General features: G+C 38.9%; 2 protein-coding genes across 4 annotated transcripts in view; one reads left to right on the top strand and one right to left on the bottom strand.

Moving 5' to 3' along the window:
• SELENOF (selenoprotein F) overlaps positions 1 to 16354 on the bottom strand; it is a 50060-nt gene extending 33706 nt beyond the window's left edge. The window contains exons 1-2 of the mRNA XM_023208280.2: positions 16016 to 16354; positions 5157 to 5324 (exon numbers count right to left, since the gene is read on the bottom strand). Coding sequence (XP_023064048.1) covers positions 5157 to 5324; positions 16016 to 16099 — 252 coding nt within the window. The 5' untranslated portion in view covers positions 16100 to 16354. The remainder of the gene's footprint in view (positions 1 to 5156; positions 5325 to 16015) is intronic.
• Positions 16355 to 16628: 274 nt separating this feature from the next.
• The window catches only part of HS2ST1 (heparan sulfate 2-O-sulfotransferase 1), a 203283-nt gene continuing 195252 nt past the window's right edge, over positions 16629 to 24659 (top strand). For 2 of the 3 annotated variants that reach the window (XM_023208252.2, XM_023208260.2), the window contains exon 1: positions 16629 to 17149. In XM_023208252.2, coding sequence (XP_023064020.1) covers positions 17026 to 17149 — 124 coding nt within the window. In that variant the 5' untranslated portion in view covers positions 16629 to 17025. The remainder of the gene's footprint in view (positions 17150 to 24659) is intronic. The other variant, XM_023208270.1, reaches the window with a different exon arrangement.

Raw genomic sequence — 24659 nt, 5'->3', positions numbered from 1 at the left:
GGGAGGCTGAGGCAGAACTGCTTGAACCCACAGGAGAATTGCTTGAACCCGGAGGTTGCAGTGAGCTGAGATATTGCCATTGCATTCCAGCCTGGGCAACAAGAGCGAAACTTTGTCTCAAAGAAAAAAGGGGGGAGGGGAGGGGCAGATACAGTTAGGGAGAAAAAAGTTCTAAAATAATGTCTGAAAGCAGCTGAAATCATTATTATGAAGAACCTTGAGTAAGGAAATAATAAAAAAAAAAGCACCTAGCGGCCATAAGCAAGTTCAAGTTCACAGAATTTGCAAGATTATAAAAAGATGAGAAAAATAACCCACTTATTTAGCCCACTAAAATACCACACATCTTAGAAAATAGTTAGTAGTTCAAAAATTCTAACAGAAAAATATTTATATGTATCCCAAGAAAATCCCAGGAAACAATTTTAATCTCATGGTCATGTACACTTTGAAAAATTATCAATTTTATTAAGGTGAGTGGTCAAATTGGAATCACTAAAAAGTTGTGCTAAATAATTAACATTATCTCTTTTTAGATAGATTTGGGATGCTTATGGCATCCTTGTAAGTAAAATATAGAAATGGGAGATCTATATTTGTAGTTAGATAATTATAACCAAAGAGTGTTACCAGTGGATAACTGCCAACATGGAGACAAGTTTCCTCATTCTTTCAGTTTTATAAAAATAGATTTCCGGATATAAGTGAAATACATGAAAAATATATTTATCAAGTAGCTACAAAGTTAAGTATATTTTCAATATAGCTTTTAAAAAATCACCTTTTCCAACTTGTTCTTAGTAAAAACAGCCTTATTCAAGGGCAAGAACTTATGAAATACTGTGTGCTAAAGGCTGGAGATTCATAAACATTTAAAAAAATCAAACAGCAGGCTGGGCGTGGTGGCTCACGCCTGTAATTCTAGCACTTTGGGAGGCCGAGTTGGGTGGATCACCTGAGGTCAGGAGTTTGAGACCAGCCTGGCCAACATGATGAAACCCCGTCTCTATTAAAAATACAAAAAATGATCTGGGCGTGGTGGCCGGTTCCTGTAATCCCAGCTACTCAGGAGGCTGAGGTAGAACTGCTTGAACCCAGGAGGTGCAGGCTGCAGTGAGCCGAGATTGCGCCATTGCACTCCAACCTGGGCAACAAGAGTGAAACTCCGTATTGGTGGTGGGGGGTAAAATCAAGGAACGTTACTTTTTGGGAGAGAAAGAAAAGCAAAACAACAGATATGATATAGTGTAAATCAAAGTATCCCTAAGTGCTTTGAGAATACAAAAGTGTAGCTAACATAACCTGGGAGTGACAGTGGTGGTGTGTAAGGTTGGGGAGAAGTCTAAGAAGAGGGAAAGCTGAGCTAAATCTTCTAAATCATCTAATGTAGAGGTGGTTTACTCTAGTAATTGAGGAATAAGGATATAAAATATCTAGGGGACTGCTTACCTAGTATCTACCTCTGCTCTTTACCTGAGAACTGCTTCATCTGTCTGCTTTCCAATACACCATTCTACACAGCTACTGTGCAGCTCATAGGTTCTTGCGTTATTCCACAACCCTAGCTAATAACTGGTTAGTGATCCAACTAGGACAAATAGCAATCCTTGTCAAAAATATTTTTTAAAAGCCAGTAGCGAGACAAAGAATAAGCAAAAGCAAAAAAAAGGCTGCAAGAGCCTGTCAGTCTCCGATTTTTAGCTGCTCCTTCCTCCCAGGTTGCTGCTCAACTGTGGAGTCCAAGAGTCAAAAGATTAACTACTTTCCCTAAACCAGCTAAAATGTTGGACAAGGAAGTTCAAATACAAGATCAACGGGAAGAGTTATACTCAACTAGACTGGGTATCTTTACCCTTCTATCTTAAGATTCAATATATAAAGCTATAGTCACTTATATTCCTTAGTAAATACTAACTGTATAAAAACAGTACTAAAATTTAAGTATTTTTTGTTTCATTAGCTTACATTTTCTTCAAGCTACAAATTAGTTACGATTTTTACAATAAGTCAACATCCTTATCAATGTGTGTAAACTATACCTGGGTTGTAAGCAAAGCTATTTAAAACAGTAGTAAAATAACTTACCAAAAATCTCATTCTAGCTTGTATTTGAGATGCTGAGTAGGTCTTTTATGATCAAAACTCAAGGGGAGGGAGACCAAATAAAAATAGTGGAATATCAATCAGCAGAATGACAAGGGGTTTCAAAGTCATTTTCTGCTTTTATTGGGAATAATTTATAACAAAAATTTTATGCTTCTGGCTACCACAGGCTAAATTCACTTTGTTAAAAAAGTGACCATTAGTAAAAATGAGTCTCATCCTTGGATAGACCTATATAAAGCATCCAACTAATTAAGAACCAAAAATGAATGTCCTAGTAATATTTTAAAATCATATACAAATAGCTAAAGCATTCTATATAAACTACAACTTTCTCTTCTTCTTTTTTTTTGAGACAGAATCTTGCTCTGTTGCCCAGGTTGGAGTGCAGTGGTGCCATCTTGGCTCACGGTAACCTCTGCTTCCCGGGTTCAAGTGATTCTCCTGAGTAGCTGGGACTACAGGTGTGTGCCACCACACCCGGCTAATTTTTTCTATTTTTAGTAGAGATGGGGTTTCACGGTGTTAGCCAGGATGGTCTCAATCTCCTGACCTCGTGATCCGCCAGCCTCGGCCTCCCAAAGTGCTGAGATTACAGGAATGAGCCACTGCACCCAACCTGACTTTTTAAAGAATTTATACTCACAATGATTTCCACACGCACAGAGCTATGTTTAAATATATACATCTTTTATGAGACAGGGTCTCCCTCTCCTGCTCAGGCTGGAGTGCAGTGGCATGACCTCAGCTCACTGTAACCTCCGCCTCCTAGGCTCAAGCTATCCTTCCACCTAAGCCTCCTGAGTAGCTGGGACTATAGGCGTACACCACCACACCTGGCTAGTTTTTGTATTTTTTGTAGAGACGGGGTTTCACCGCGTTGCCCAGACTTAAGTATTTTTAATGTAAGGCACTGGTCTACATATTAGACTTTTACTTTTATTGGCAACTAAATTAAACTGTGATTTTAAATTAAGCCTTAAGCCAGAGTTGAGTGACACAGGAAAGTATATATGTTGTATCATCCACGATCGTGTACCAAAAATCCAGAGAACAATACTGCATAGATTAAATCTAGCACTATTTCTATACTTGCATGTGGTTTGCATCTAAATGGGAGGATTGCCCCAACAGGCCATACTTTTATACTTCCAGTAATATTTTTTAAGTGTTTTTTGCTGTTTTGGTTTCACTAGTCTTACTGAAAAAAATAAAAAAAATTCACCAGTTTTGTGCAAAGAGTGCTAGTCAATGCTAATAAAAACTACATCTTAGAGATTAGGGGCTAGGAGCAAAGTAAAAAACACCGGATTCAGTGTAAAAGATGCATTAAGACAGGCTTACTTGTACTTAGATACGATAATCACTCCAGCTTGTAATTAGTTGGGAATATATTAACCGGTAGATCTACCGTTATTGCTGAGCTGCAACTGTTGAAATGTGTCAAGATACAACATATAACTCCGTTAATAATGAAAACTGAGTAGGAATATAATTAATTTTAGAAGTGCATGGTGCAAGTTTGGTTCTACTAAACTTATACCAAAAAACTGGGGTATTGTGAAGAACTACTAAGAAAAGGCAGTAAGTAAAAACAGCTTTTACAAGCATTTGGTTTACGGTTTCAGCAAATCTGTTATCAAAGATCAGACCTCTCAATTTACCTAATCACAAGGGGGTGCATATGGTAAACACTGTTTATTATAAAATGCCCCTTGTTCTTTAGTCCTTCTGAGTGCGGTGTTTCAGTGAAAAAGAATGTTGGTTGAGTAATAGTACAACCCACAGAATAGCTTAAAGATAAGGAAAGGATGACTCATACAGATTTATTCAGCAACTTGTCCCATGTGAATACCTTAGCAAAAAGAACGGAGGGGCAGCAAAAGGTCTACTAAACTAGTTAAGTTGTATGTCTTAAATCTATTTAAAATCAAGTTTAAAAAACTTGTTTAGATTTTATTTATGTGCAATAAAAAGACTAACTTACACATAAAGAAATCTTCTAAACATTAAAATGGTTTACTGGTGTATGTGAATCAGTAAAGTGAAAAACATGTAAGGCTTTGCAAGCCATTTTTGAGATAGTTGGAATTTCAGGTTCAGATACGGAGAAATCAAGGGTTAAATTTTGGCTGCATACTAACATTTCAAAGTTTGCCTGCTTGTTTTTCTTTTAGAATTCCGAAAATGTACTTACTGTTAAAAGTAAACCTTTACTACCAATAATAATAACATATCATTATGTCTGAATGCTTTACAAACCGTAGTACTTCAAACAGAATTCAGCATGTACAAGTCAAAGACAGTATTTAGAAGGAAACAACAGAAATATGCTAACATTTTTTTCTCACCACAAATACAGGCATCTTACCAATTTAATTTTAATTGGATATCACAAATGATCTTTACAGTCTACTTTATAATTTAAATGGATCGAAGGGTTTTGATGAAAATATTTAAAAGATGAGCAAGTTCACTATTAATTTGTTTGAACAGCAGGTTTTAAACACAGTAGGTTTACCTGGAGAGACTGGATTACCTATCCTTCTGTTTTCATATGTTAAAGGTGAGGGTAGGTGTCTCCAATTACTAGCAATAGGTGTGTAAAGTAACAGTCCATACACTTTTTAACCAGAATTAACGTTATAATTTATTGTAGACAATTAAGTGCCAGGTATTATGTGCTTTACTTTCATTTCAAGTTTCATCCAACACTGGGTTCTTACTACAAATGAATAAAGGCACCTATTATTTTTTGGCTTAATTTGGCCAGAAGTTAGGAAGACTGGAGAACTATAAGATCCAAGCATGTTATAGGGATTCTACTTCCCCTTTGCATGACAATCATGGTGGAATGGGATCCTGGTATGCAACCACACTTTTCCTTCATATTTGCTTTGATTGATCTAATAGGCCAGACAAGAAATCAGTTGAGTTTTACTAAAAAGTGTAAAAGCCAGAGGCTTCTTTACACTTACATTGATTAAGCAACTTACATTTTACCTTATCTCAACTAAACCATCCAACGGAAGGAATATACTAGAAAACAGTACCTTTTTGGTTTCAAATTGTGCTTCCTCCTGACAGCATCCTCTGCAATCAGGATCCAGCTGAAGCAGGTTGAACTGTCCGAGAAGATCGCAAGAGCTGCAGAGCAAGTTGCTAGAAAAGCCTAACTCTCTGCATGCCTCTGATGAAAACTCTGCCCCAAAAGCAGAAACCTGAAAATAAAAAATGGGGAAATAAAACACAATTCCATGTTTATATTACAAAGTTTCCCAAAAAGAGAACATGGGGTTGTCAAAAACTAACATTGAAGACAAGTTACTGAAATGTTTCTTTTGGAGATAAACTCTTTTAAATTTTAATTTAATTTAATTTTTTTTTTGAAATGGGAGTCTTGCTGTAACCAGGCTGGAGGGCAGTGGTGCAATCTGGGCTCACTGCAACCTCTGCCTCCTGGGTTCAAGCGATTCTCCTGTCTCAGCCTCCTGAGTAGCGGGGATTACAGGCGCACACCACCACGCCTATTTTTAGTAGAGACGGGGTTTCACCATGTTGGCCAGGGTGGTCTTGATCTCTTGACCACGTGATCCGCCCACCTCCTCAGCCTCCCAAAGTGTTGGGATTACAGACATGAGCCACCACACCCAGCAATAAATTCTTTTTTAAACTCTGTAACCTTACACAATAGTCTGGTTTCTCCCACCTCCCCTACAAGCTTTTTTTCTTAAACATCTATCATCTTTCAGCTTAGTTAAAACATGGATTAACAAGAAAAGATATATCATTGTTCATGATGTTTATTACATAATATTTTCTTAAAGATTTGTTGTTTTAAAAAGGAATTTACTTGTAAGAAAAAATAATTTTGGTTTCATTTTAAGAACTCAATATCTGTTCATATGGGTCTATGTAGTAAGATTAACTGTAGGGTTTATCTACAGTCACATTCAGCAGAAGAAGGATGGGAAAGGGGATGGTGTAGGCAAGAGCACGCCAGAATTCAAGCTTTTGATTTTAGGTAATAGTGCCACCACTTACAAGATGTGTCACCCTGGGCAAACTATCCTCTCCAAGCTTTGATTTCCTCACTCATAAAGTAAGGGGCAATACTTCCTACATAAAACACATTGCTATGGTTACTTTATATAAATCATTACGTTTAATCAGAGATGATTTAATCAATCAGAATGGCTGACAAAAGCAGGCTTTCAACAATACTCTCTTCCCTCATCCATTCTTTTTTACGTATCAGTGAACGTGGTATACCTCCATTTGTCTAAGGCCAATCCCTCTACTTGCTCTTTGGATTCTATCTTCCCTATCTTCACAGATACTTCATTTCATCAATACCTCAACCTTTAGGTATATTTAAGCCCTATGGTGCTCTTCCCATGTTCTGTCATTTCTGAATTGTTACTACAGCTTGGTTTCTATTATTTTTTCCTAACTCCCCAAACTCATTAATATAGCCTGGTTTCTGCTCCTACTATTCCACAAAATTTGCCCCAAATTACCAAATGCAAAGGTATTCAAAATTGTTCTGCTTCAACTACCCCATCCAAAAGCTTGTCCTCCTTTTCTTTTCTCTTCTCTGCATCTCTTAATAAATGCTATTGTTTCCCACAGTTCTGTTTTTGGCTCTCTCTTAGTTTTACATGCCTTCTATTTATTACTGCATATTTATCCATGGCTTCAGATAAGCATTTATTGAAAACTCTCAAATATTTTTTCTTGAATGTCAGGCTTCGAAAGCCAACAGTCCACTTAACATCACATTTAGGTGTTGAATAAGCATTGCAAGTTCAAAATCTGCAACAGTGAAACTTAGTTTTTTCTTAAATCCATTATTCTTCCTAAGGTATTCAGTATCTCAGTAAAACGGCACCATTTCTCTGACAAGCTAGTTGCCCAGATCAGTCATCCTACTGATCTACATTCCATATTCTTCACCATTCTCACAACCAATTAATATATTTTCATAATTCTCTTAAAGAGCTCTCAAGTCTTTTCCTGCCTCAGTGGCTTAAATGCTCACTGCCAAGGCTACTTCTCATTACTTCCTCAATTCCTGCAGCTATAAGGAATTCCTATAATACCCTGAAGTATAAAAGCCCTACTCAAACACACTTTTGCTCATAGTCTCCCCTATATTTAAGGTTCTGTTTCCACTTCTTCACCTTGTAATATCCTACTTATTTTCAAGAATCTAATCAGTATGGGTCTTTTAGGAAGCTTTCACTGACATAAAATAAATAAATAAATAAGATCTCAATCATTAGCCACAACTTTCTTCGAGAAAGTTGTGCACAGTTGTAAAACAGTACTGTTCATGACACTGTACTATGTAAATCTGACTCCTCAACAATACTATGAACTCGTCTGAGGGCAAGCCTTAAGCTGTTTCTCTGTCTTTCCCTCACTTTTGACAGTTTTCATATATCTGCTGAATACATAAATTGGACAAAGCCACAGCTTCAGGTAGGGGAAATTTCAGATTGACTGCAACTGATTGATCTTCTAGACCAAGGCTCTGCAAACTTTATGCAAAAGGCCAGATAATTATGTTAGGCTTTTGTGGCTATATGGTTTCTGTACATCTAGTCAACTCAGCTATGGCAGTGCAAGAACTAGTCATAGATAACACATGAATGAATGAATGAATGACTGTGTCTGTGTTCCAACGAAACTTTGTTTTATTTTACTATTTATGTTTATTTGTTCTACAAAAACAGGGTTGACTGAATTTGGCCCACCAGCTGCAGTGTGTCAATCCTTTTCTAAACTCACGAGGTAGATTAATATCCAGTGGCATTTCCCAATGAAAAGAAAATTTAAGTACTTGTTGGCATATTCACTCAAAATGCTGATTTGATATTTTATACATCTTTAATCCTATCTCTGTAATAATATCATATGTATATATTTTTCAAAACAGATGAAACATCCCAGCCTAGTGGGAGGGATCTGAGACTTTATTGGTTAATTTGTATGGTTGATCTCTCTAGTTTAACTATAAGACACTTGCTACCACACTAGTACTTTGAGTAATTTCTCCATCAGTAAAGTGATCTGCCTCATCTATTTCACAGGTTAATTTGAAAATCAGATATAACAATGAGCAGAATGTGTTTTCCAAAGACAAGACAATCAATATGTATCAAAGGCTGCATCAACGTGTACACATCATTTCACATGTTCTTACAATGTTAGTCCTCCACTGAGAAGTGGGGTCTATGTTCCCTCCCCTTGAATCTGGGCAGGGGCCATGGCTGTTCTGAACAACAGAGTTTAAAGGAAGTTATGTGATTCTGAGGGTAGGTTGTAAAAGAGCAAACAGCCTCTGCCTGGCTTTGGAACTTAGCCAATCTGCTGTATAGAAGTCTATATTAGAGAGACAACATGGAAGGGCCCATGTAGAGAGCAACTGAAAACTCCAGCTGACAACCAGTATCAGCCACTAGACATGTGAGTAAACCACCTTCAGATTTCAGGCCCTAATGTTTCAAGTGAGGTCTGAGACACCATAGAACAGAGAAGCCATCCCTGCTGTGCCCTGTCAGAATTGCTAACTCACAGAATTTGAAAGCAAAATAACAAACTGTTTTACGCCACTAAATTTTAGGGTAATTCTGTTTTGCAGCCATAGTTACTGAAAGAGGCAGTAAGAGTGAAATCACTTTGGAAATTGCGAACTCCGGAAATTTGAACTCCTTAACAAGCGTAAAAAACTGTTACCAAAACCGTTAAACAACAAAATAAGAACCTCAAATGAATAATCATGCAATTATACTACTTGGTTTTATTCTGGCATTTACGGAGCACCTACTGATAGGTAGCACGACTATGCAAAACATCATGTATTTCAAAGTCTTAACACATCTAGATTCAAATGCCATCACAGAGCTACCTTATTTCTAAACAGGGAGTATTATCATTTATCTCAGAGTTTTGAGGATTAAAGAAGCAAGTGCACAGAAAGCATCTAGCATCCTGCCCAGTACACAGTAGGTACTGAACACATGTTGGTATTAGGCTCACCTTCCACTGTGAAAGCACACTTAAAAATTACAAAACACCATATAAATGTTTTTATCACTATACTAGACATGGGATAAAAGATTAAGTATAGGCGAGATAGAAGGTATCGAGTTTCTTAAGTAAACACTTTTTTCTAGCTGTTCTATCATTGGTTTTGCAGACTTAAGGCTTTGAATTTAAGGACATCAGAAAGTATTTTTAAGTACCTGGCAGGTAAATGCTAATATATGAGAGTTTGATATTACTCCTGCCATCCTTTTATTGCCAAAAGTAACTGATTGGCATTTAAATTTGCACATTAAGAGCAAATATTAAATTTTAGATTAATTAGCCACACTTGAAAGAAAGACAAAGATTCTAAGGACAGGGTTCCTGGCTAGGATAACCATTTAGCTTTCTCTATTTCAAAGCAAAATTGACAAATTAAGTGGTTTGGTTGGATGCGGTGGCTCACGCCTTTAATCTCAGTGCTTCGGCAGGCCAAGGCGGGTGGATCACCTGAGGTCAGGAGTTTCAGATTAGCCTCACCAACATGGTGAAACCCCGTCTTTACTAATAATACAAAAAAATTAGCCAGGGGTGGTGGTGCACACCTGTGATCTCAGTTACTTGGGAGGCTGAGGCAGGAGAATCGCTGGAACCCAGGAGGCGGAGGTTGCAGTGAGTTGAGATCGTGGCATTGCACTCCAGCCTGAGTGAAAAGTGTGAAACACAGACTCAAAAAAAAAAAAAAGGCTCTATTTCCTCCTTCTCCATGCATTACTCATTGTTTTATTTTTCTAGTATTAATGAGCTCTTTCTAGATTAGAGTTGGCAGCAGAGAAACCGGATTAACTTTCCTATACCATTACCTTAAAAATCTGATATAGCTACACATTTTGTTACACTTACACCTACATATTCATTGTCTCTTCACTGGTCTTTATAACTCTCTGAGCAAACTTCAAATCTGAGACAAAAGCAAACAGATGGGATTACAGAATGAACTCTATGAAAATGAATACCAGAAACATGGCCATTACAGCAAGCTCTTATAAAGCAGCAGATATTTTGTTAAGTACTTTACATTATTATTCCATCTAATCTTAACCATCTTGTGAAACAGGTATTGTTATCACCATTTCATAAAGAAAAATACAGGTTTAGGATAGTTAAGGTAATTTGTCTAAGACCACACAGGAAACAAGAAATGACAGCATCAAGATTCTAATTCTGGCATGCTCTCTATGCTCCTAACCACTGACTACCATATTTCACAGAATCCATGATACACCATTATTGTATGTACCACTAATAACAAAAGCACCAACAATTATAACTGTGTGATCCATAAGACCCAGCGAGATATTAACCTGAGAACAAATGGAGTGGGGGGTATCTCAGAAAGAATGATACACAATTATCATTCTATACTACTTGTTAGTGTAGTGCCTTTTTGAATGAGAAAATATTACATACGATCTGAATGAAGGAGTGAATATCATCACTTAGTTCTGGGGAACGCTAGTAAACAGCTCCCTTAGACTGTACTAAAATATCACTTTTCTATTGCTTATTTAAGCATACTCTATGTATTTTCAGATTAAATCACTTTATATCCAGTTGTTATCTCATTGAAATATTGACAAATATGCAGTTATTAACTTGAAATTAAAGCTATTCAGAGGAGTAGATAGTGGTAAAAAGTCAACTTGTCTAGTATAAGAAACTCAGAGGTATCAATTAACAAAATATGAGTACAGTACCAATGACAGTTTTATCCATAGCAGTATCTCAATCTCAAAGTGTCAAGAAATTGTTCCCTCATCCCCTTTTAATTCCAGTGGGAGGTTCCAAAGATTTCACTACTGCCAACTTCTTATGCCACCTGATCTTTTTTTCCCCTTGGGCCAACTGTGACACGCAGTTTCCAACTTCTTAGTGTTTTTTCAACAATTATCTATATCCCTTTTCATTTTCAAGATTTTTCTTGCTTTCTTAAAAGCACTAGTTACTACAGAAGAGACATGAACAAACCTTAGGGAAGTTGTAACAGTTCAATAAGGGTGAATTGTCCAGCACTCTCTCTTTTCTGAGTAATTTTTGTATTTTTGAGATGGTTGGGCTTCCTCACTGCTCTACACAAATTGCAAATATCCTGTTGACTTTGATGGCATTGAGCAACAACACAGACAAACTGGGGCCATTTACACTTCAGAGGGATTTAAATGAACAAATACATATGAGACACAATGAAGGCAATATAAAATAAAAATGGTTCCTGTATTTCCTTTGGCTACATTCTAATTGGCACGGGGACAGGAGGAGTGGAGGGATACTGAGACACACACACAGAGCTATGATTTGGCTAAGACCGTGTGGATTTGTGTAATACAGTATAAAGTATGATGATACAAGGCCAGGGGTAGTGGCTCAAGCCGGTAATCCCAGCACTTTGGCACGGGGACAGGAGGAGTGGAGGGATACTGAGACACACACACAGAGCTGTGATTTGGCTAAGAACGTGTGGATTTGCATAATACAGTATAAAGTATGATGATACAAGGCCGGGGTAGTGGTTCAAGCTGGTAATCCCAGCATTTTGGGAGGCTGAGGCAGGCGATCACGAGGTCAGGAGTTCGAGACCAGCCTGGCCAACATGGTGAAATCCCGTCTCCACTAAATACACAAAAAATTAGCCAGGCGTGGGGGTGCGTGCCTATAATCCTAACTACTCGGGAGGCCAGGGCAGGAGAGTCCCTTGAACCTGGGAGGCAGAGATTGCACCAATGCACTTCATCCCGGGTGACAATGTGAGACTCAGTCTCAAAAAAAAAAAAAGGAAAAAAAAAAACACAACAAAAACAAAAACAAAGTATGATGATACAATATGCAAGGGAGAAATTACATCTAACTTTGCAAGTCTGGAAGTGGAATGTGAGTTAAGTTTTGCATTCTATTGAAACATCTTAGTTCAGAGAGAAAGAGATAAACAAAGGCCAAGAGTAAATTAATTTGCCTTAGTTATTAGAAGATAAAACTAAAAAATACATTTCATTAAAAGTAGTGTACTTTCCACTAAATTATACATCATGAGTATGAATTCAATAGGCAGAGTTTGAGAGAGAAAGGGTGCATATGATGGCTGTCTTTGGGAATATTTGGTGGAATGGTGCGGCTGTGGCTGACAACCCAATAGTTTTATTTGATGGCTTACTGTGTTGTAAGTTAGGATGTTCCATCCTGTGGGGGTCACATTCACAAAAAAACGGATAAGTTGATTCCTGCCTCAAAAGGTTTCAGTCTGGCTGGGCACGGTGGCTCACGCCTGTAATCCCAGCACTTTGGGAGGCTGAGGCGGGTGGATCCTGAGGTCAAGACATCAAGACCATCCTGGCCAACATGGTGAAACCCCGTCTCTACTAAAAATACAAAAATTAGCTGGGCGTGGTGACATGCACCTGTAATCCCAGCTACTTGGGAGGCTGAGGCAGGAGATTCACTTGAACCTGGGAGGTGGAGGTTGCAGTGAGCCGAGATGGCGCCATTGCACTCCAGCCTAGCAACAGAGTGAGACTTCGTCTCAAAAAAAAAAAAAAAAAAAAAGGTTTCAATCTAACATTTACTTACTAGCTGGAGTTGCACAGTTACCACAAATTTTTGAATCATATCTAAGGCAGAGTCCAAGCATGTGCATTTTTTAACCTCTCCTCCTTCCAATAATTTTCATCTACACACCTCCAGTTGGGATGATTTATAATAGAGCTCTGTGAAGCTTACTGAAGCTGATAATAGTTTCCAAACAGATTTCATACTTCCAGGTTTTCAGAACTTGGCTTGTGGGTTCTCTAATTAATTCATCAAACATTTCACTTACACATCAAGTATTGTATTACTCTGTATATATATCACTAGAGATAAAACAGTCAACAGGAAAGACAGGGTACTTCCCTTTGAGGGTGGGTAGGAGAATGCCAAAGAACAAGAAATTATTAAAGAAAACTATGGAAAGTATCTCAGAAAATAAAAATTGACCACCATTGGAGCACACAGAAAGACTCTTAATCCAAACCTGGGGTATAGCAAAGCTTTGTTGGAGAAAGTGATTTCTCTGCTAAGAACAGAAAGAGAGTAAGTTGAAGATAGCCATATTTTTTTGTTGTAGGGTAGGATAAAGGGAGGAGAGGATGAGAAGATGGGAAGCGGCTTCTAGGTAATGAAAACACCATGTTCAAAGATCTGGTGAGGGAGAATACAGTATGTGAAATAAGCTAAACAAGTGATGCCAATTCTCCACTTGTACCTTTCTGCTCTCCTAATAGACGTAAATGTTGGGGAATAAGCCTGGACAGACAAACAAGTGCCTCCTTAAGGAACTTTGAGGAAGACAGACTTCACCTTAAAAGCAATAAGCAGCCACTGAAGAGTTTCAATCATGACAGATTTAAGTTTTAGGCAGGTTACTTGATGCACTGTAGAGATTGGAAATGAAATGATGACATGGGAGACCAGTTAAGGAAGCTGTTGTAATTCTAGGCAAAGATAGTGGCCTGAACGTAAGTATTAACTGTGGAAACAGAATTATTAAGTGGATTGGCTTAGAGATTTTTAAGGCTTCAACGACTAATTGAATTCAGAGAGTGAAAGGCAAGAGGATTTAAAATGACTCTTTTTTGAGATGGAGTCCCGCTGTTACCCAGACTGGAGTGCAATAGTGCGATCTCGGCTCACTACAACCTCCGCCTCCTGGGTTCAAGTGATTCTCCTGTCTCAGCCTCCTGAGTAGGCATGTGCCACTACGCCCAGCTATTTTTATATTTTTACTAGAGACGGGGTTTCACTGTGTTGGCCAGACTAGTCTTGGACTCCTGACCTCAGGTGATTTGCCCACCTCAGCCTCCCAAAGTGCTAGGAATACAGGTATGAGCCACTGTACCTGGCCAAAAATGACTAATTTTTGGCTTGGGCAATTGGGAAGCCGACAAAGGCAAAGCCAATCATTTAGATTCTGAACACAGCCAGGGATGATTCAAAGGGTGAACCAAGAGGCTGTTATTTTTGAGGAGAGAGATATTTATGGCCTGAATGATTAACAACTGGATGGATTTGAGATATTTAGGAATTAAAATCAGTAAGTTTCAGTAATTTCCTGGATATGAGATATGTAAGGAAGAGGAGTCAAATATGACAACCAAATTTCTGGCTTGGATTCTGTGAACAGTCACTGTGGTACACTGTTTAATTAATTCTTATCATTATTACATATGGAATTAGTTAATTCCATAAATTCCTCCGCTCCTGGTATGCACACTTCGCAAAGTGACTCTGTCATTCCTTCCATGTAGAGATGGAATCTATTTCCCCATCCCTGAAATGTGAACTAGTCTTGTGACTTGCTTTGACAAATAGGTGATGGAATATATGTGATTTCCAAGGCAAGGCCTTAGGAGGCATTGAAGCTTTTACCCTTTTGGAGTGCTGCCCTGAGAGTGCCATGAAAAGAAGTTGGTCTAGCCAACTGGAAGATGAGAGGTCACACGGAAGAGAACCAAGTCCTGGAGCTGACAGCACCAACTATGAACCCTGGGACCTTTCAGTTTAGCTGACCTACTAGGTCAATAAAAAGCATCAATGAGGCCAGGGGAAAACCAACATAGGTGGAGTAGTTCTACTCTACTGACCCAGAATTATAAGAAATCATTGCTGTTTTAAGCTACCAGGTTTCAGTGTGGTTACATAGCTATAAGACAACTGACAAAGACAGAGGGAGATCAAAAAAAGACAACCTGAAATGTTACTCTCAAATGACCTAAAGATACGCAAAAACTCTTAAACAGTAGAAAGTTTAGGGAGAGGTGATCCAATAATTTCTAGCACCAAATGCCTGAGTAACAAGAGCAATGCAATGTTAATTAGAGAAGTTAAGAATCTACCTTTTGGATAAAGTAGCCAAAGCAAACAGGCAGGAGGCTTTCAAGCTCTTTGAGAAAGGAAAGTAGAGGTGTTCACAGAGGACTCTGGGGTAGTCCCTCACACCCTCAACCTTGGATAAGTAAATTAAACCAGGTCTCCTTATTAGAGACTGCCTGAAGAATTAAGCTAGGATAAAAAATCTAAAAGCTTTCAGCACTATGCCTAAAATTTTATTATTCACACAGCAAAACATGGATATGACAAAAAATAAGTTAAAAGTACACTTCTCCCATTCAAAGGTATTCTGCCTTTCTCTATTCTGCCAACAGAGAAAAATGAAATAAAAAACATTGCCTTATTTTAAAGACAACGAACATCATTTAAAAAATTAACTTCAAAAATAAATTATACTTTGGTATAGATAGCTCCTTTTACTCCAACAACATTGTTTAAAAGCACAAATCGCACTCAAGCGCAGCCAGCCATATGTGAATAGCAAAAGGAGAATTGAGGTTAAGAGGCTAACAGAAGTGGTGAAAATGAGAGAGCGCGCGCGAGAGAAAGGTAAACAGAAACTGTTTGCCTGGACCAACGACTTGAAGACTTGCCTCTAAGATTTTGAAGTCTCGTCATGAGCTCTTGCATTTCTGCCCGTTTAAAAACAATCTTCACTTCTTGCCAAGCTTTATTATTTCCCCCTCCCACCTGGTGTGATTTACAGATTGTTTTTAGCAAGAGCCGTATAAGAGAAGCTAAGTACCCGAGACAATCTGAAGTCAGGAGAAAACTGCTGCCAGAAACCCAAGGCGGGGAAGGACAAGGATCAACCGAGAAATTAAGCCACGTTGCATTCTGGCCGCAGCAGTCATTAAGGAGTCCTCCCTGCCCTTTTCAACCAGGACTGAATGTTGCGTCTTCCTCAGCTGCAATCTCTCCTACTCTCCCTGTGGCAGCTGCGAAAGTGATCCACACTCACCGCTTGAAGCACAGTCGCCAACAACAACCGTAGCCCAAACGTCGGCACCAGCCACCCACTCAGCCCAGCCGCCATCGCTACCATCTTCCGCAGGTTTCTGGCTGCCTAGAAGGACCCCTTAGCTAGGGCCGTCCACTCCAGAGCCTGATCCAAAATAGAACGCTGACGGCCGTTGCCCTTACATCTCTTATTTGGAAGTGACAGGTATTAAATAACGACATATGAGAGCTTAAAAGTCATCAAATACAAAGACAGTCACTGGGTGCTTTCGATTACCCAAATCAGGCACTTTCCTAAACTCCCCACTTCTTTGCTTCTACGGTCTCCTTTCTTTCATTCACGACACTTCGTCAAGCAGCCAAGAAGCCACGCCTTAGCCAGTTTTAGCCCAGCCTTCTCCTCCAAGTTTACCCAATTGAACGTCGTCTTGATTGAGCTCTGTGGCAGAGGAACCCAACTGTAAACCGAACCAAGAGCGAAGCGCAGGGGCTCTTCGGTCCAATAAGCGGACCCAAACGGTAGGCGGGGCGGGGCTTCTGGTTGCCGAGCAGCGTACGCGGATGCGTGCGCGTGGTGGCGGAGGGGGATGGGCGGGGGCGGGGCTGAGGGCGGCGCAGCCGCAGCGCTAGCGGAGGGGCGCGCGGCCGCGAGCAAAGGAGGGAGGGAAGGAAGGAAGAGAGGAAGGCGGGCAGGCAGGCGGGCGCGGGGGTCGGGGACTGAGGCAGTAGAGGGAGGCGAGAGCCTGGCAGCCGCTTCGCGCTGTTTGCTGCGCGGGCTTTTGGAGGGGGCGGCCGTTGAGTTGGCTGAGGAGAAACGGACACCGGCGGCGTTGGTGCTAGCGCCTGGGGGAGGGGGACTGGAGAGGCGAGAAGGGGGGTCGCTGCGGTGGTTCTCTCGCTGTCGCGCTCTCTTTGCCTCGCTCCCGGCTCGGCGGGCTCCTCCCGGCGTCTCTCTCCGGGGCCCTGCTCCCCGCCCCCCGCGGTATGTCTTGATCCCGAGCAGCGGGTTTCATGGGGCTCCTCAGGATTATGATGCCGCCCAAGTTGCAGCTGCTGGCGGTGGTGGCCTTCGCGGTGGCGATGCTCTTCTTGGAAAACCAGATCCAGAAACTGGAGGAGTCCCGCTCGAAGCTAGGTGAGGAGCTGAACTGCCCCGGGCTGAGTGCTGTGGAAGGGGCCGAGGAGGCACTGCCGCCGGAGCAAGTGGGCGTTCGTCTAACCTGGGGTCTGGCTCGGGGGCTGAAAGAGGTTTCAAAGAGAACCGGTAACTAGGGGCAGCGAGAGCACAAGCTCCAAGAATGGGCTGAATTAAGCTTGAGTGGCGTGCTGGGCTCGCGAGGTCACGGGGCAGAGGTTGCAAGGTTGGGCTTCCCGAGCCAAAGGATGGCCCGAAGTAGGCATTCCACGGAGAGAGAGAGAGAAGACCGAACTCAATGGGGAACGGGTGTTGCTGGTGGAGACAGAAGCGCTCAGCATCGCGTGTTCTCTTGGAAGTCGTACAGAAAGCCCTGGCGATGTCAGACGAGGGGTATTCTAATTTGAGCTATGGGCATCTGGATACGAATTCTTTTGGGGGTTCATGAAGGGATAGGTGCGCAGAAATGGAAGGAGATGCTGGGATGATGGAGAGTAAAATAAATAACACTGTAGCGAGTTGCACTCTTGTGCTAGGGGCAGCAAGGGACCTTATAATTGCCAGTTGAGGGAGGCTGGCTGGGTAGTGCAGGAACGCGAGTGAAAAGCTTTATCGGAGTACGGAAATGAGGGTTCGGAGATTTAAATTCTTCTTTAGTGGCGCTAAACTGATGAATTGGGGCTTGAGAATAGGGATGCCTATGTATGTTGCTTCGCGGCAGTGTTGATGTGAATTTCGAAGAGGAGGGAACGCTGAAGGGGAATTATGTAGTGAAGTTTGTTAAAGGAAAAGTAGGATTATGCGGAAAGTTAACCATATGGTTAAATACCTTAAAGGGTTAACAGGTGCTTTCATGGGTGAAGGGTTCTGAAGTACAAAAAGTTGGTGCGAAGTTGTGAAAGGCCAGAAAAAAAGCACAGAGAATAGGTACTTGCGGATTAATAGGCAACTTTGGCATTTGGAAGAGCTCAGCATGGAGAGCGAGAGTTAAAAGAATGACAGTGATAAATTTTGATTTAAAAATGTACATGGCACTTAAAAATCAACTCAAGAGGATGTAATTTTAATATGGAAAAGTAATGTGAAGTGTTCTTTGCATACTTTCACCTCAAAATCATTTTGAATACCTTTGAGAAGCCAGCAAAACAAAACAAAACAAAAAAACCCCAGCAGTGTAATTTAGACTAAGAAATAGATGTTATTGTGAGTGGATGATTAATTTTTAGGAAAAATGTACCAGAAAATAATTGTAATATACGTACAGCAGCTATTTTGGTACAAGGCTTTGCAAAAGCCTTGACATTTTAAAGAGCCTTGAAAGAAAAACCGTCAAGTAAACCTGAATGAAGTGCAACTAAAGTTGGAGAAAAACTAGAGATACTCCCAGTCCTCAACTCTAGAGTGAAATTCGAAGAGATACTCAGTTTATTTACCAATTCTTTTATTAATATGTATCTTGTATGATGGAAAAAAATGTCCACTTTAAATATTGAAGGTTATCCAGTACGGTTTTTCTTTTCTTTTGGATCCATTTAGCGACATTCAGGGTCATATTCTGGCGTCATTAATGATCCAGCGCTACAGAAAAAAGAAAAGACTCCTCTTTGGAATTCTCTGGAGTTGATTTCTTAGGCACATTACAGTGGGTTAGAGTGACTTACGTTTTTGGTTTTCTTCCTTGCCTAACATTTTTTTCCCCATATACTTGAAAATTGCTTCCATAGACATAATCTGAATAATTTTTAAAAGAAAGTTATCTGAAGATGCATAATGCCACAATTAAAATATAAAGTGCTTTCTTGTGATACAAGAAAGAAAATTTCATAAAAAATAGTAAATATGCATCAAAATCCTCCTGGGACTACAGGTGAGTGTACCTGGGACTACAGGTGGGTGTTACCATGCCTAGCAGAGGAAACCATATTTTGACAACCAGATTCTGTACTAGGCACTTTTCATCTTACATACTCGTATTTAAAGTAAGAACACCATTTAAAGCCATTTTTGGCCAGGCGCAGTGGCTCACGCCTGTAATTCCAGCACTTTGGGAGGCTGAGGCCGGCGGATCATTTGAGGTCAGGAGTTCGAGACCAGCCTCACCAACATGGTGAAACCCTATCTCTACTAAAAATACAAAAATTAGTCGGGCGTGGTGGTGGGCGCCTGTAATCCCAGCTACTCAGGAGGCTAAGGCTGAGAACCGCTTGAACCTGGGAGGCAGGGATTGCAGTGTGCCTAGATCGTACCAGTGCGCTCCAGCCTGGACAAAGAGTGAGCCTCAGTCTCAAAAAAAAACCAAAAAACAGCAGAAAGCCATTTTTGCAGATGCAGAAACAGGCTTAGAGGTTATATAACTTGCCCAAGACCACATCACATTTAAGTGGCAGAGCCAGGATTGCAACCCAGTTATGTCTGATTCCAAATCAATTGCTCCTTTAATTATGTCCGGTTGCTTAAGACTTTATATTGACATTACGCCGAGATTTAGCTATTTGAATAGAGTTTTAAAATTCTAATATCAATGTTTAATTGCATTTATTGCTAAGAATGAATATCATTCAGAGAAAATTGAATTTCTGACACAAAGGAATTGGTTTAGTGTAACGTCTGCCCCTTGTTTATATTCATGTAATGAACATAATTATGTTATCCAATGAAACAACTGAAATAGATAGCTTATTTTTACTATAGGAAAAAAAAATCTAGCTGTTTTCCGTACGTGCAAAATCACAATGTTAAAAAAGCATTTTTATTTTGGCATTAAAAAAAAACCTATTAAACATTTTGTCCTTAAAAGTAGTTACTATCATTTTCATTGTAGAAGATTCCAAAGGATAGTGTTGTCTGATAGTGGCTTTAATATTCCTTGATTTGAGAGTATAGTATTTTGATGGTGAGACCTCTAATAGAGCAATAGATGTATTCAAAACTGAGGTATACTCATTGACTACTTGGGAAATTCACTAATTAGAAGTTCCTGAAAAAAAATTCAGTAATATAGTTTTTTATTTTTATCTTTTAAAAAACAAATATGGCATTGTGGTACACATATTACAATGCAGCTTGCTTTTTTTGCCTTGAATGTCATAGACATCTTTCCAGGTCAGTACATATAGATGTGACTTACTCATTCTATTAGTAATAGCTGTATAATATTCCAAAGTATGCATGTATCATAAATTATTAAGCCATTATTCTAGTAATGGACATTCAGTTTGTCCCCCATCTGTCGTGTGTGTGTATATATATACACACACACATATATATATACACACATATAATTTTTTGACTTTTTCTTGGTATTATAAACAGTTACAGGAAACATTCTTATGTATCTGTTTAACTCGTGTTGATGTCATTTTGTGCTAGGATGAATTCTGTATGTGAGATTGCTGGGACAAAGGATATACATATTTCATAATTTAATAGATTTAAAAATCTACTTTTCAACATTTTTTTTTTGTTTTTCAGAGGATACAGTAATCTACACTGCCAGGACATGTTCATTGCACTAGAAGATAATCAGCTTTTAATTTTTGCCAGTGTGAGGCTGTGAAATGATATACTGAATTAATTTACCTTCTGATTTCTAGTTAGGTTGAACATCTTTACATATGTTTATTGCCCATTTATTTGTTAATTTTCATTTGTCTATTTTTCTATTGGGTGGTTTACTTATTTTTTTAAATCTTAGAATTAGTAATCCTTTATCTGTCATATGTTTTGCTTTTCTTTTCTTTTTTGAGATGAGCCTTGCTCTGTCACCCAGTCTGGAGTGCAGTGGTACGATTTCAGCTCACTCCTGTCTCAGCCTCCCAGGTAGCTGGGATTATAGTTACGTGCCACCACGCCCAGCTAATTTTTGTAATTTTAGTAGAGACAGGGTTTCACCATGTTGGTCAGGCTGGTCTTGAACTCCTGACTTCAAGTGATCTGCCCCCCTCTGCCTTCCAAAGTACTGGGATTACAGGCGTGAGCCACTGCACCCGGCCTCTTGCATTTGTTTTTGTCCAAGTTTGACGTTTGTTTTTTGACTTTATGGTGTGTTTTGCTCATATAGAAGTTTTAAAATACACACAGTTAAATCCATCAATTTAGGTAAGTCATTTTCATATGTTGCTTAGGAAGACTTACCCTGAACCAAGATTGTGTACATTTTCTGTATTTTGTTTTATTTTATTATTATTATTTTTTTGAGACGGAGTCTCACTCTGTCGCCCAGACTGGAGTGCAGTGGCCAGATCTCAGCTCACTGCAAGCTCCGCCTCCCAGGTTCACGCCATTCTCCTGCCTCAGCCTCCCGAGTAGCTGGGACTGCAGGCGCCCGCCACCTCGCCCGGCTAGTTTTTTGTATTTTTTTAGTAGAGACGGGGTTTCACTGTGTTAGCCAGGATGATCTCGATCTCTTGACCTCGTGATCCGCCCGTCTTGGCCTCCCAAAGTGCTGGGATTACAGGCTTGAGCCACCGCACCCGGCCTCTGTATTGTATTACAGTATTTTATAGTTTATTACATTTGGCTCTTTAAACCATTTATATGTTTACAGAGATTTATCATGATTTTCTCAGTAAATAATTCATTTTTTCCAACTGTATGTTAACATTCCTTCTTTTAATCACATACTAAGTTTTCATATGTTCTTGGATCAATTTTGGATGCTATTTTCCATTAATCAGAGATTCTTTAAACCTCAGGGACCCATAAATAGCCTTCAAGGTGAATTCCCTGAAATTATATACATAACTTTCATCAGATTTGCAAAGGAGTATATGATTCCTTTAATGGCAAGGATCACAGATTTATAGTAGATGTTTCATATTTAGTGGACTTTTTTTGTTTTAATAACATAACATGCAGATTGTGAGTTAAATTTAGGAGATAAGCGCATTACTTGTGAAAAAGAAGTTTTTCAACTTCTAATGAAGTTAATACTTCATTGTATTAAAATGTAGACTTAATTTTCTAGTGAGAAGTGGAAAAGGACAGGGAATCCAAATGAAAACTATTTAACCGTGACTTATTACCATAAAATGTCAGAATTTGTGGCTGGTAAAAAGTAGTTCTTCCCGAATTTCAAGAGTGCAGTTGTTGCTAATATTGACTGGTCGAACAGTGCAGCGAAACGTTTTCTCACATAAATGATAGAACTATGTGCTTGGTAACTGTATTTTCTATAGGGTTTTAGCATTGTAAGTAATTTGTTGACTGTATTCTTATATCCCTATATGAATTTATGAGCACATTAGGAATAATATTTTACATGGGGAAAATAATTGAGAATGGATTATGTACTCATCCATAGGTGATAATTATGTTAGTCATTATGTTCTTAAAACTAACAACTAATTCCAGGGTAAAGGTTGAGACTGCTTTTTGGAATTTGGTAGTTTTTACAAGTTCCTGAAACGATGCAGCGATACTTGTTAAATGTTCCAGAGAATGGTAGATTTCCTTACTTCTGAAATCATTTGGAAAACCTCACAGTGGCTACTGTTTTGAGGACTTTGGGTTAATAGGAATACAGTTATTCTAGAATTGGTAATTGGTGCCTCACTTATTAGTCTTGAATAGGGTATCTAGTGCCATGGAGTGGTCACCTGAAACAGTTGATCTCAATTAAGATAATTCCGGGATGTCTGTCCACCACTCTGGTAAGCCTTCTAATAGCTTTATGGCACTTAGTGAAATTGAAATAATAATGAATGTTCAAACACTGCTCTCCAGAAAGACCACTTTTGAAGGATGTACTTATAGATGAACTTCATAATCTTGGTTCACTATAACCTAGTTATTTTTAAGATCTACCCACCTACCAGTACCTGTACTTTTGTATTCTGCCTTTCTGCTTGTTAATAATAGATTAACTGTCAGTGCTCCTGTTGGGTTATTTGTACACCTGATTCTATTGCCTCACTTACCTAAAGACATGGTTCCAGAAGCTTTCCCTCATTCTCCTGTAACAGTGTATTCTTGAAAATTGCTAACAGAGTGGATTTTAAGTGTTTTCACCATACCAAAAAAAAGTATGTGAGGTAATACATGTTGGGTGAATTAGCTTGATTTAGCCATCCATGATATATACATGTTTTAAATCATGTTGTACAGATAAATATATATAGTTTTGTCAATTTAAAAATTAAGAAAAAAATAAACTATCTTGGTAAATGTTCCAGGTGAATGTGAAAAATATGTATTCTGTTGTTATTGACTGAAGTGTGCTGTAAATGTCAATTGGTTGGTAGTATTGTTACATTGTTTTGTATTCTTGATTTTTTTCCTGCCTCTTCATCAGTTATGGAGAGAGGTTTTGAAATCTTTGATGTAATTGTGGATTTGTCTGTTTTTCTTATAATTCTGTCACTTTTTGCTTCATGTATTTTGAAGTGCTGTGATTAAGTATATGAACATTTAGGCTGTCATGTCTTCTTGATTGACCAACCCTTTTTTAATAGAAGATTCTATCTTTATCCTTGGTAATATTCTTTGCTCTGAAACCTACTGCTGTGGTGTTAATGTCTCCCCCAAAATTTTGTGTTGGAAACTTAATCCCCGATGCAACAGTATTGGGGCGGGGAGTGGAAGGTGTTTAGGTGATGAGGGCTCTCTCCTCATAACTGTATTAATACTGTTATAAAAAAACTTGTGGGAGTGGATTCTCTTTTTTCTACGTAAGAAGACAGCATTTGTCCCCCTTTTGCCATTTCTACCCCCAACCATGTGAGGATGCCGCAAGAAGTCCCTCACCAGATGCTGGTGCCTTGATTTTGGACTTCTCGGTTTTCAGAACTGTGAAGAAATACATTTCTGTTTTCTATAAATTACCCAGTCTCAAGTATTTTGTTGTAGTACCACACAATGGACTATGACACTTACTTTGTCTAATGCTAATACAGACACTTCAGTTTTTTTTTTTGAGTAGTGTCAGGTGGTATATCTTTTCCCATCCTGTTAGTATTAACCTACTTGTGTATTTATGTTTAAAGTGGATTTTTGGTAGATAGTATCTAATCTTGCATCCAATTTCACAATCTCTTTTGTAAATGAAATATTTAGAACACTTAATGTGATTATTGATGTGGTTGGGTTTAAATTTGAGTTGCTATTTGTTTTCTGTTTGTCTTAACTGTTTTGTGATTCCTTTTTTTCTGATTTTAGGATTAAAGGGGTATTTTTAAATTCCATTTTTTAATTTGATGACTTACTAGCAGTGCTCTTTGCTGTTTGTTTTTTTTTTTTTTTTTAGTGGTTAAGGGTTTATGGTATCATGATAAATTTCATGTGTAGTATAAGAACCTTAATATATTACCACTTTTTTTGGGTTCTTGCTATCGTCGTTATACATTTTACTTCTATATATGAGTCCTACAATACATTATTATTTTGCTTTAACTTAGTTATCTTTTAAAAAGATATAAAATGCTTAAAAGTTTTTAAAACATTTACTCACATGTTTACCATTCCCAGTGTTCTTCATTGTGTGTGTGTATGTGTGTATGCAGATTTCATGTGG

The sequence above is a fragment of the Piliocolobus tephrosceles genome, chromosome 1 (genome assembly GCF_002776525.5).
Source record: "Piliocolobus tephrosceles isolate RC106 chromosome 1, ASM277652v3, whole genome shotgun sequence".
Taxonomy (NCBI): Eukaryota; Metazoa; Chordata; class Mammalia; order Primates; family Cercopithecidae; genus Piliocolobus; species Piliocolobus tephrosceles.
The sequence above is the reverse complement of the archived record's forward strand: the minus strand, read 5'-3'. Positions and strand labels throughout refer to the sequence as shown.